The sequence below is a fragment of the Hydra vulgaris genome, chromosome 10, assembly GCF_038396675.1.
Source record: "Hydra vulgaris chromosome 10, alternate assembly HydraT2T_AEP".
Classification (NCBI taxonomy): Eukaryota; Metazoa; Cnidaria; class Hydrozoa; order Anthoathecata; family Hydridae; genus Hydra; species Hydra vulgaris.
In genome coordinates, this window is record NC_088929.1 from 40,844,397 (window position 1) to 40,858,582 (window position 14,186).

The 14,186-nt window shown below is 29.5% G+C and overlaps 1 protein-coding gene across 6 annotated transcripts in view; it reads left to right on the plus strand.

Annotated features, from left to right (window-relative positions):
- LOC100212232 (MFS-type transporter SLC18B1) overlaps window positions 1–14,186 on the plus strand; it is a 57,334-nt gene that overhangs the window by 11,880 nt on the left and 31,268 nt on the right. For 3 of the 6 annotated variants that reach the window (XM_065808017.1, XM_065808016.1, XM_065808020.1), the window contains 4 exons: window positions 4,260–4,407; window positions 5,402–5,470; window positions 5,644–5,737; window positions 6,868–6,969. In XM_065808017.1, the coding sequence (XP_065664089.1) occupies window positions 4,260–4,407; window positions 5,402–5,470; window positions 5,644–5,737; window positions 6,868–6,969 (413 nt within the window). The remainder of the gene's footprint in view (window positions 1–4,259; window positions 4,408–5,401; window positions 5,471–5,643; window positions 5,738–6,867; window positions 6,970–14,186) is intronic. The other 3 variants (XM_065808018.1, XM_065808019.1, XM_065808021.1) reach the window with 1 other exon arrangement.

The window sequence follows — 14,186 nt, forward strand, 5'->3', positions numbered from 1 at the left end:
ATAACAAATCAGAGTATTAACGGTGCATGGATGGTGTCTTTATTAGTGCTTTTGGTGTGCATTGTTGAGACCACTTAAGGAGCCCTAAAATATGACTTTAGGTTATTTTGGCAGGACTGCATCAACAAAAGGAGGCAGCTACATAACTTCTTGGGATATTATGCTCTCTCTATGAAGGTGCCTCCTACATAATCTCCTAGATTCAGCCAGGTATGGAAACTTTTGTTCTATCCTTTTTGGTTTCAAGCCTCATTATACTTGATAGTTTTCATCTTCTTGTGCAGCTGCTCTAAACTCTAATCATATTCATTTTTTTTTTACCAAAAGGTTCTATCATTGGTCCTCTATTGTTTCTTATCTACACTAATGATCTTCCTGACAATTTTACATCTAAAGTGGCTCTATTATGTTGATGACTCAACTTTTTGATTGCTTAGAACAAGCAACTAATCTTGAATCTGATCTCTCTTTAGTAACAGTTTAAGGTCTGCTATGGCTTGTGAAATTTAACTTAAATAAAATAAGTTATTTACTACAACATTCCTATATTAATGAATGGCCTCTCACTGAGTCCTCTTCTTTACATCTATTTGGATTATCATTCTCTACTGACTTCTCATAGAAACTATGAGAGGTCAAAAGAAATGAGAATATGCAATCAGTTGCATAGTTAGCATCTGTTAATGTTGCTTCTCGTTATTCTGTTAAAACTTACTCTTGGTTCCGTTACCTACCTCTACGAATCTCTTAATTGTCTCTGTAAGGAATACTGTTGTCCTATTTGAGTTTGTTCTTTTAATGATGCTCTTTCTCCAAAAACACCATGTAAACTAAGTTGGAACTGCTTTTTCTCCAAAGCTTGAGTCTCTCTCTAGTTTGCCACTCTCTTTTATACAAATACTATCATGGTTACCATAGTTATCATGGTTACTGCTTAGAAAAGCTGTTATCTCTAGTTCTATTTATTAAAGTTTTTTGACTTTTCATTCATCAAAGTTACCCCTTTTTTTATAATTGTATCTGTCTCTTTATAATCCAAAAACTTTTATTCATCTAGTTTTTTCTCCACATTTTATTGCTTTAGAACTCTCCAATCTTTTTGCTTACTTGACTCATACTTTCTTTTTGCTTACCTGACTCATACAACCTTTAACTTTTTAAGTCTTTTGCTACTTGTTTCATTGCTCTTTATTTTTTTGTTTTATAGTAACTCCCAACTAATAATGTTTGCTTGTAGTTGTTGTTGGAAGTGAATTATTAATACAGCTTGTTGGTCCAACTAAATTCAAATGTTTGTATAGAAAAGAATTTCTTCAGAATTTTCTTTTTTCAATCTTAAAACTCAACTTGAATCAACAACTTTCTGACAATACAAATTTTTATCTTCTTTTCTACTACTGATTTTCAGTTGTTTAAGTAATGTTAAAGTTAGTGGTTCAAAGTGGATCAATCTTGGCTGTCTAAGTAAGTTTAACAATATTTACAGTGGATTTACATTGTTTTTTTTTCTCTAAAAGAATGCCTCATTAGAAGAACCAGCTTATGTATAAGAACATTTTATATAGGTTGAAGTTGCCACTACACGTCCTAAACTGTCACAAAAAAGATTGCATTTAAGACTCACTGCTTTCTCTAAGTTAGCTATCTAAAAATAATTACGTTTTGTCATAACTAGTATGTAGTTGTGTCAATCAATCAATTATTCAATTTATTTCTGAAAAATTTAGTTGCTTCATTTCAAGGTTGTTTACAAATAGTAACATTACTAATATTAAGAAAAAACCTAATGCAATGATTAAAACAATAATAGTTCTAATAACAAAAATATTTTAAATAATAAAAATAAGAAATATAATAATAAGTTAATTGTTTTTATAAACACAGTAGCTATATATACAAAGTTGGAAGTTACAAACAGTTAAAAACGGATAAAATATATCAAATATATCAATTAACAATGAGATAAATTATTAACTATATAAACAAATCTTTATTAAGAAATATATTAGGCATGATGGAAAAAGTAATGAATTGTAGGCTGATATGCATTCTGCAGCTTTTCTCGTTTAATTTTCATAATTACTGACCATATGTTTGATGATAGTTGTTCATTAATTTATCGTTGTCGTTTTTTAAAATTGCTTTAGCTATTTGACATTTTAATTGCTTGCCAATATCGATCAGAGATAAATGTATAAATTCAATACCTAAGAAGTCTGTATTGCTTCAATATACATTGAAGAATCTTCACAGTCAATTGATTCAAAATTGCTGATATCTTCCAAACTGATCATATTCCCTATTCCTTCAATTTCCTTCAACAGCAAGAGTATATTAAAAGATGCGAAGTCAGCCTCCTCAGAGCATAGTTCAGTGTTAATGGGACTGGAAATCTGAAATAATTCTGCCTTGTCGAAGCAATTTTTGAGAGATGAAGGTTGAATTGATTTCCAAGCCAAATCGACATACTTAGCAGCGTCAAGAAGGTGTGCAGGCTTCCCGTATTCAACTCCTGCTGCACCTCTTTTGCACAAAAGACTACTTTCTTTCAGACATTCCTTTGTATTTACATCGAGGCTGTAATATGACAATATGTCTGAGAGATATAGATATTTATATCGGTTCTTGAGAGCCATAATAATCCCCATATCACATGGTTGCTTCCAACTTGTGCAATTTGGAGGGAAGAAAACATTTTTTACAAGATTTTGCTCAACCGTCCAAAAATGTCCAGGTGCAATGTCTGATAATAAAAGAAACAGGCAAGCCAGTTTTGTGTTTAACTTCAGGATAAAAGACTTCATTGAACCATTTCCAACATATAGAGACATCTATCCATGCATTTTCCTGACTAAAATACGGTATAGGCCATGTTCTACCGACTATACAAGCAGGTCGTGCAGCTTTTCCAATCATAAAACAGGGTATTTTGTGAGATCCTGTTGCGTTGGAGCAAACAACTAAAGTCACTCTTTTTTTAGATTTTTTTTTACCTCTTGTAGTTTTTAAGCTTTCAGTAGGCATTAACAGAGAATATCTAGGCAGCAAGCAAAAAAAAGTTTAGTTTCGTCCATATTATATACATTTTCAGGTTTGTACATTTTAATAACTGAGTAAAGGTCCTCAAGTTGCTGAAGAAGAACAAGATCATCTTTGTCAACTTCAGCTCCTTCTTCACAGAGATGCATCGATTTTAAGCCTCGACGACGAAAGTTTGCGAGCCATTGCCAAGAAGCTTTAAATTCTTCTTCTTTTATATTTAATTTTTGCACCATTTCTTTTGCTTTCAAATGGAGGCACTTCAATCTTCGAACGGCGCAATGCATCAATCCAAATATATAGCTCATTTTCTATTGCTTCAAATTTTCCAGACGATAATCAAAACACTTTTTTTCTAGCTTCTTCTGTCATTAGTAAACTTCTTTTTTCTATTTCATCTCGATTATTCCAGAGAGATCGAATTGAATTTTCAGTTACATTATATTCTCTTGCAATCGATCGTTTGCTTGGCGCATCACTTTTTTTAAGTTTAGCTATAATTTCGACTCGTTGATCTTCTGATAATCTTTTTCCTTTGCCTCTAGCCATAAGAATTAAGGATAAAAAAGTTGGAATAAGAGAACTGTGAATAGATGGCTAAATTTAAGATGAAGTTTTTTTATTAAAGTTTTTTCAATGACACTTGACTGATAAATCGTTAAAACTTATTATTATCTGTTCAAAACAAGATTTATCATTTACTCCAATTTGAATTTGAATTCGAATTATTTATCTTTTTACATTCTGATAAAATCATTATCTCAAAATATTTAATTTTCATTATCTCAAAAACTCAGTAAAAAAATGAAATACAAATATTTTGGGCCTAAATGCGCAATTAACTGGGATGCGCAACTAATTGGGTTCACAATTAAGCGAGAGACTACTGTATATATATATATATATTTATATCTATATTTATATTTATATTTATATATATATATATATTTATATATATATATATACAAATATTTTATATATAATATTTATATATATGAATATATATATATATATATATTTATATATACAAATTTGTGTTTATATACATATATATATATATATATATATATATATATATATATATATATATATATATATATATATATATATATATATAAATGTATATATATATTTGTTATTTGTATAATAGTTATATTTATATTAACAAATAATATTTAATAATAATATAAATCTATTCTATGAACTATTACAAAATTTAGACTTGCTTACCTTATGCCAACAAGTACAACCTTTGTAGTATATTGTTTGACATTAAGATCAATTACAGCGATTGGTAGTTCTTTTACTTTAACAGCATCTTTGGCTATTATAAGCGAAGTCTTTAAGAAAAATAGAGCATTAGCATTTGTAAGTAAAAATTTCCATTTTTAAGTTTTTATAAACTTACACTTAACTATAAACTTACACTTAACTAATCTTATGTTTAGTTATGTTTTTTAGTTATATATAAATATATATACTTTTTTTTTGTGGTAATTTTTAATGTTTTTTTTTAACTTTTCAAGATTTATTTAAATTTATTAGGTTTTTTGTTTTGGACTTCAACAATAAAAGTTGTTTTGTCTTTTGTTATATTTTTGTATATTCTGTGTTTTTATAACAAAAAATGTTAAAATAAAGCTAAGGGAACACATGGAACCTAAAATTTTTACACCAAAATGCCTTTTAACTGTATTTAAAATTAGTTATAATCAAAAAATCTTGCAATCTTTGCAGTATTTTATATGATAACAAAAAGTTTGATCAAAATATTGCTTTAAAAAAAAAATATAATAGAAATTTAAAAACTTTAATAGAAATTAAGATTAAGTTTTAAAATTGTGCTGAAAAAGTTTTCTAAAATGGTTCAGTACAGTTTTAAAACAGTACAGTTATAAAAGTACAGTTATTAAACAGTATATAAACAGTTATAAAACAGTACAGTTTTAAAAAAAGTTTTAAAAAGCAGCAAACAACTAAGAATACCAAGTTTCTTAAATTTAAAAATAAAATAGATGCATAACCTAAATAATGTTTTATTTATTATAAGATACATTTTTTAATAAAAAGCAATAAGTAATGATAATTTTAATAAATATTTATTAACAAGGAGTAGTAATTGACCTGAACTTTGACAACTTAAATAAACTTGAAAAGTCTTATTTTTGTATATATATATATATATATATATATATATATATATATATATATATATATATATATATATATATATATATATATATATATATATATATATATATATATATATATATTTCTTTTTGGTTGTTGGTAAATTTAATTTCTGTTTTTAATGCTTTTTTTTTAATTCTAATTTATCTAGAAATAAAATTTTTGTTTCTAGAGTTTAACTGAAATTTTTACTGGTATTGGATTGATGGTTAGTCCAGGCTATGGTGGCATCTTGTTCAAGGTTGTCAATAAATATTTTACATAACTGGTGCTGTATTTCTTTTTTTAATTTAATTTTTTTATTATGGTTGGCTGAAATTAAATTAAAATACCTTTTGTACTCTATTTTAATTTATTTTATTAGATTGAGCAAAACTTATAAAATGCTTGTTTATTCGATTTTTTTCTTAATAGTATGGAGGATTTCCAACACCATTTATTTTTACTGGTGCTATTGTTTTAGCAATGATGGTTGTTGTTTTATTATTGATGCCTAAAAGCTTTACAGGTTTATTGGATTTTTATTTAGAAAATATTAACCAAAGTATATGGAGAAAAATTTTATGTATAATATGTTATAATATAAAATAATAATATCATTTTATTCTATGCGCAGCAGCCTTGTTTGTCAAGGTTTCTGTTTTAAAGTTATAGAGTTGAGAGAGGGTTGTAAGCACAATTAAAGTAGCCCCCTTGATTGCAGTGACCTTCTCAGGCTTTGGTTAGGTGAATTTTATGTAAAAATAAAAAAATAGATAATAAAAAAAATATGTATATAAATATGGTATACGCATATGAATATAATGTTATATATAACATATGAATTGTTTACTGTAATTATATTATAAATGCATTACTAACAAACAAAATGTTTTTAATATATAAATATATATATATATATATATATATATATATATATATATATATATATATATATATATATATAATATATATATATATATATATATATATTTTATGTTCGTAAACCTTTTTTCCTAATTAATATGTATATTTTATTTTTTATTTTTGTTTACTTATTTCAAAATTGGTATAAGTCCATATAAATACAAGTGTGCATTAAAATAACCTATGCCCTATCATGTTTATATTGAAGAATATAAAAACAATTCTATGTACATCTTGTAGTGTAAATGTAATTTAAACCAATGTAGAGGAGCTACATCAGGCTCCTCTATGTTGACCAAGTTAAGTTGCAGAAAGCAGCTGGTCAAGAAAGTTACAATAAAAATTTTTTAAAAAAATGTACAGATGGTGATTCAACTGCTTGCTGCGAAAGAGCGTTCCAGTGTTTTGTTACTCTATTTGTAAAAAAGTTTTCTTATTCAATGCAACCTTTGACTAGTTGAGGCATTAATTGCTGATTGTGTCTACGAAGGTTGTGATTTGTTTTTGAATTTAGTAGAATTTGAGGGAAATGAAAGTTAACTTCGTCAATTTGTTGAGTAAGTTTAAACTGCTGGATTAAGTTGCCTCATTTCCTGCAATCCTCGCATGCAATCCAAGCGATGTTAGTTTTAGCTTTTGTAATCTTTCCTCATATGGTAAATGTTTTATCTCAGATATTATTTTTGTTACATGCCTTTGCACTTTCTCCATCATCGCAATATCTTTTTTTAGGTGAGGAGACCAGACCTGTACTGCAAAGTCTAGATGTGGATGAATGTATGCTCAGCAGGACTTCTATCTTCATGAACAAAAAGTTTCTCATATTGCTTATTGGTTTGCAGGTGTTTGGAACTAATTCTTTCTCTATTTTATTTGAAACTTGGATAATGTTAGAGTTAGAATTGCTGTATGTTGCTTTTAGTTTGCTTGATTTTAGTCTGGGAATTCATTTTTCAACCTTAATTTAATTTTAGCTTAATTTCAACATTTTCTAATCCAGCAGCACCAAAAAAATCCATCACTTGTTTACTATCCTCAACTGTGTTATTTTCTTAGATTACAATAACAATGACATATATATAAATATATATATATATATATAAATATATATATATATATTTATATATATATATATATTTATATATATATATCTATATATATATATATCTATATATATAAGTATAAATATATATACAAGTATAAATATATATATATATATATATATATATATATATATATATATATATATATATATATATATATATATATATATATATATATATATATATATATATATATATATATATATATATATATATATATATATATATATTTATTTATATATCTATATATATATATATATCTATATATATAAGTATAAATATATATACAAGTATATATAAATATATATATATATATATATATATATATATATATATATATATATATATATATATATATATATATATATATATGTAAATATATATATTTATATATAACTATACATTATGTTTTAATATATAACATATATTAAATCGATATATATATATATATATATATATATATATATATATATATATATATATATATATTTATATATATATACATTATGGTATTAATGTATATGATAGATGTAATATCTGATCAAATTGATATTGCCCTCTCTCTTTACCCCTCTGCCAATATTGTTGTTATTGGTGACTTTAATGCTCATTACACTGAATGGCTTGGCTCTAACACCACTGACTCTGTTTGCCTTAAAACCCATAACTTCTGTATTTCTCATCCTCTTAAAAGTGTTCAGTTTCTCCATGAAATGATCTTTATAAACAGTTTATATTGTACTTCTTCTTCTGGCTCACCCTATCCTTGCACTATTTACCACTACCCTAAAGCTAGCTAAATTTGACTCTTGAATCTTATTGCCTTACTCTTTCTGCCATTCCAGTTAAACAGGTTAAGCCATTGTTAGGCATTTAAATTATTCCAGTTTCTGTTCCTAAAGTCATATCTTAATTAAACTCTTATACAGCTTTTGGTCCAGACAACATTCCTATCACAGACAAAAGTTTTCTCCAGAACTCTCTTGATCACTTTCTGAATTTTTTAATGCTTGAATGAATATTTTTTCCTTCCTGCTAGAAAATGGCATCTGTGATTCCAATTTTAAAATTTTCAAAGCCCAAGTTAACAGCTGCAGTGAAAGCAAAGCATATAAAGTGGACCAAACAGTTGTGTGATAAAGACGAGGATATCTAGGGATCAGTTCGTTAGTAATATTTCAGTATCATTTTCTATGAAATAAAGAACAATAAGCACATGCTTAGGGTGTTTTTTTTTTCTTTCTTTTTGTTTTTAATAGGGATGAATACACATTTGAAAATTTGCAAAAAAAGTTTTGTGTGTCTACACATATATTATATACAATGGCTCCCCGTCATACAGGACAGTTAGTTTTAATTACCTAATATTTTCCCATTCAGAAACCATTATTTGAGCTGCAAAATCAACAATATTTTAAGCTATCTTAGGACTGATCTTACCTTATTAGCTTTTACCGCATACAGACAACAAGTAACTTTTCCATGACTGACCAGATCATAACTTTTATAAAGTGCGTTATAATCTGAACTACACAGTCAGGATGAAACTTTTTTTCACAATTAAGGCATACTAACAAAGCTTTAAATATATATATATTTAAAAAAACAATATGATATTATTCAATTCTTGACATGTTTGGTAATTTCGTGTTTTCACCTTTGAAAGATTAATTTTACAAAAAAAACATTTCTGGAATAAATAATAAAAAATAGAAAACTTTATGGAGAAATAATAATAGACAAAAATATATATAATAAACCATTAACTACAAAATGGCTCAGTAAATTTCCAATCAGTACAATCAAAATAAAATAAACTCTCATTTTAATTAAATAAATAAGTTTCGTGGTATAATGGAAAGTTTGTTTATCATATGAGGGATTTTCCCATTTAATTTAAAGCACTTCTTTTACTTTTAATTTATGTTTAGTTGAGGCAGTATTCAAAATCTCAAATGAATTACAATTAGACAGGTTTTTACAATTAATGGGTATCATTAAATATTTATAAATATGAAACTTTTTATCAGTCCAAAGGTGTTCATTAGTTCTAGTAGTTAGAAGTCTGATGGTTTCTCCAGTCAAGAAGGAAACATCTTAATAGCAGAACTAATCAAGATAAGTTCCCTTCATACCAAGATACTACCAGATACCAACATAATGAAGAAGTATAATTTGATTGAAACAACGGCCACAATAGGCGAGTAAGGTTGCAAAAAGAAGACTTCTATGAGTTTTGATAGGAATTCAATTATACAAGTAAAAAAATTGCCTTATTTTTGCTTGAGAACCGGCTGAGCAAGCTGAAGAGGATTATGGAATGAAGTTATCCCATCAGAAAATCAAAAATCATATCTGAGACCAGGGATTTCAAGGGTGTCTATTTTTTTTTTAACATCTTCGCTTCCAACAAAACTGCAAGCAACCACTATTAGAGTTGGAAGTTACTGGAAGAGAAAAAATGAAGTTTTTAGAGGAAGATAAAGATTGACAGGCGACTTAAAAGATTGCAAATTATATAAATCAGGAAAGCAACATGAAGGAAGCAAATTCCAAAGAACTGTTGTTTAAAGAAAATAACCAGAGGAATAAGAGTTTTTGAAGCGCCTAAGAACAGTCACAGAAAAAGGATGAGACTTTATTAAATGACGAGTAACTTGAGAATAAATTTTAGATGGCAGAAGAGATGCTAGCTCTTTAGAGCAGTGCTCATTATAGTATTTGTAGAAAATAGAAAAAAAAGCAACATTACGACGATGTAATAATGGTTGGAAGCTGACTGCAAAAGCAGGTCCAACTATGTTTGCAATGCGTTTTTCAAACTTGTCTAAAAGAGAAAGAGAATCATTAGAAGATCCGCCTCAGATATGGCAAAATTATTCCATACAAGGCTGGATTTGAGATTTATAGAGATAAAGAATAGAATCTCGAGTAAGAAAGTGTTGATGATAAAGAGATGCAACCTTAGCAGATGCTTATTTTGCAATCAAGTTGATATATGGTTTTCAAAAAAGATCGAAAGTAAAAGTTAATCCAAGAAGATGAAGAATAGATGACTCATCAAGCACATTACGGTTCATAAATATAGGAAGATCTAAATTATTGCGATAACGATTGGCTGAAAAATTTAGGTTTTATCTGAATTAAAGTTCACCAGCCACTGTGAGCCCCATGCTGTAGCAGAAGTGAGATTTTTTTCAAGCTCGAATGCTCCTTCCAAGCAATCAGAGAGTGTTGGCTTCTTATCACAACAAGAATAAATGGTTAGTATGTAATGTAATATCAATGTATAGTAAATGTATAGTATGTAATGTGGTATCATTAGCGAGCAATTCCACCTTAGATGTAAGAGTATCTGGAAGATTGTTAATGTAAATTAAAAAGAGGGTAGGGCCAAGGATTGAACCATGAAGAACCCCTAAAGTTACAGGATATAAAGAAGAGTGCTCTCCATCGAGGACAACTTTTATACTACGATTGGAAAGGAAGGATTCAATAATCTTAAAGATGTTACCAGATACACCGTAAGAAGAAAGCTTATGGAGAAGATCAGCATGCCAAACTTTATCAAAAGCTTTAGAAATGTCAAGAGCGATAGCCTTAACCTCTCCACCTCTATCTAAAGCATGATAAGACTTATTGTTTATTAATGTTAGCAAATCAGCTGAAGAACGAAATCCATATTTATAATCAGAAAGTAAGTTAGATTCAAGATGAGAGATTAAGTGTTTGTTAATTAAAAATTCAAAAACTTTGCTTATGATAGGAAGAAGACTAATGGGATGGTAGTTAGATGAGTCAGATCGCTCTCCATTCTTTTGAAAATAGGGATAACAGATGCCACTTTCCAGCATGCTGGAAAACAAGACTCCGATAAACACTTGTTAAATAGTTTTGAGAGCATGGATTACAGCTCCGGAGAACACTTCTGCAAAGACTAAAACAGGTATATTGTCTGGACCACAAGATGTAGAAGAGTCTAAGCAGGAAATCACTTTTGATACAGAGGCTGTAGTGATACCAATGTCAAACAAAGGATTAACCTGTTTGACGACTATATCAGGTAGAACGCAACTAGTGGAATCAAGAGATAATATTGATGAAAAGTTTTTAGCAAACAATTAAGCTTTGTCTTCAAGTGAGGTGACAAGTCTAAACCATACAAAAGAGGTGGAATAACAAATTTGCCCTTATTATTGATACTGTTAAAGGTTCTCCAGAAGTCACGAGAGCCTAATTTTTGTGATGAAATATGAGATTTCATGACCTGAGAATAGCGGGCTTCAACATTAGACAAAACCTTTTTACAATAGTTTTAAGCAACAGTAAACAGATGACTGTTTTCTGAAGAATTGTTTTGCTGATGGATATTGAAGTAACTATTTTGATTAGAAATTGCAGTATCACAATGTGAGGAAAACCATGGAGAAGAGTGATGCTTGACCTGGAATCGTCGAGAGGTAATTAAAGATTCCATGCCTGAATCCATGAAGTTATAAAAGAAGCACATTTGTCAGCAGGAAGAAGAAGGATCTCTACCCATCACAAAAAAAATCACGGAAAGAGTCCCAGTCAGCTTTAAGGTAGTTGTAAGAGGTATGGCGATAGGGAGATTCTGATAAGGAAGAAGATTGAGATAATAGTTTTAAAGAAATCAAAGATTGATCAGAAGCATCTAAGAGTGAATGTGGAGAAACTGAGCACTGACTAGGATCAGAAACAAGACATAAGTTGAGTTGAGAAGGTAAATAATTTGGGTTGTCTGGAAAGCGATTGAAAAGTTGACTATTTGAGTTAGAGATTGAGAAAGGCAATAGTTGAGGGCCTTATTGCCAGCTGAGTCACTGGCACTAGAGATAAGCCATTCAGTGTGATGAGCATTAAAGTCACCAACGACAACAATATTGGTTGATGGATAAAGAGAGAGGGCTTAATTAATTTGATCAGAAATAACATTGAAAGGAGTGCAGTCTTGAGATGAAGGAGAGCAATATAGAATAAGGAAAAAAGCAATAGAGTGAAGTGGTGCTAAACGAAAGCACAAAAAAAAAAAGTCTGTGGATTAAAACCTAGTTTCCTGACAAATGGATGAACTCTTACAAATGTAAATGCCCATGCCAAGCGTGTGACTATTAGAGTCTTTATGAATTAAAGGAAGATGACCATCAACACTAAGATCACAAGATGGAACAGTCAAACTCAAATTAGTCTCACAAAGAACAAGTAAGTCTGGTGAACTTTGCAAAAGATAAGACTCAACAGAAGAAATGTTACTTTGAAGACCACGAATATTAGTGAATGATAGGTTTAGAGAACTTGGTGATGACAACGGTTTATTGTATTTTATAGTTTTTAGTACTTTAGTCATTTTAAATTTGTTTAAGAACTTGAGTCAAAGCATAGATAGTATTCAGTACACTATTTAATAGTCCAAGCAATTGCCTCATTACTATTAATAAACCCTAAGTCATAACAAAGGGCTCCAAATGCGGCTTCAACAATGCACACCAAAAGTACGAACAGGGATACCATCCATGCACAACATGGCACTGTTAGTACTCTGATATTTTTCAGCTGTTGATGGAATCAGCCTCTCAGAGCTACCACAGAGTTCAGGAAACCTGACTACCAACCGGCCTATGAACCATAAAACTGAGTTTTAGAGCTGTACCCTCATAAGGATATAGTAGAATGAATTGCCTTGTCATAAAAACAGAGACACAAGTAAAACCCATGGATTGAATCAAGAAGATCCAGCACTCAACATATTAAACAATGTATTAAAATCTGTGCCAGTCTAATAGATGAAGAAGGGATGCGAGGCTGGTCAACAGATAGAATCTTTACCCCTTAGTTTTTGCCTAGGAGGCCTTCTACAAGGCAGTAGCCTGATGCGTTTAACATCTGCCCAAGATGAGTGTTTTTATTAAGACATCATCTCTAGCCTTTACTCAACCAAGAGTCTCAAGTCAGGGGATGTTTTAAGTCGGAGTTGGCTTCTCATAGCCTTTGCCTAAAAAAGCATATCCTATATGGCAGCAGGACATGAACTAGGTTGTACTGGGTTATATGTTACCAGTAGCAGGATAATATGATCTGAACCTGACCTAAATCTAATATGATAACCTGACCTGACATGTGCTGACTTATATGCAATAAGCAATATTTGAGTAGGAGACACACGAAAAGAAGATCGGCGTTTGCTAAGAAGTTCAAAAACATGCTGTTAAGTTTCTGAAAAAAGATCTTGTGGAGCAACAAATCAAAATTTAACTTACAGTAATCTGATGTAGCCCATAAAGAAGAAAAGCTGTAGAAGCCTGCAAATTAAGCTGCGTGAGAGTAACTGTAAAACATGATGGTGTTAATGTGATGGTATGGGTTTCAATGGCTTGGAAGGGTGTTGGAAAACTTCAATTTATTGATACTGCTATGAATCAGATGCAATCCAGAAATATACTAAAGCAAAATTTGAAGTTGTCTGCTCGAAAACTTTGGCTAGGATCTAGTTTTACATTTTAGCAATACAATGATCCAAAGCATATTGCCACTAAAAATAATGTTGATGTCTCAGAATGGCCTGCACAATTTGCACTGGACATTAATCCAATTGAGGATTTATGGGATACTTTGGACTTAAAAATTGAAAACCAGTCATTTTCCGAAAAAGGGAATCTTAAAATGGAAATTGAAGAAGCCTGGGAAAAGAGCCAACCAGAAGAAATCTTTAGTTGAAAATCAATGCCTAGATGTCTAGAAGCTATAATCCAAGCAAAAGGAGGCCCTATAATGTATTAAAGTAATTGTTATGTTATTTAATAATTTATTATGAAACAAAAAATGTTTACTAAAAAAAAGAACTTGTACTGAAAATAACTTACAAAAGCTTATGAGCCATGGTCATGTTTGCTTTGAATCAATAGAAAAAGATACTCAACACTCTTAATA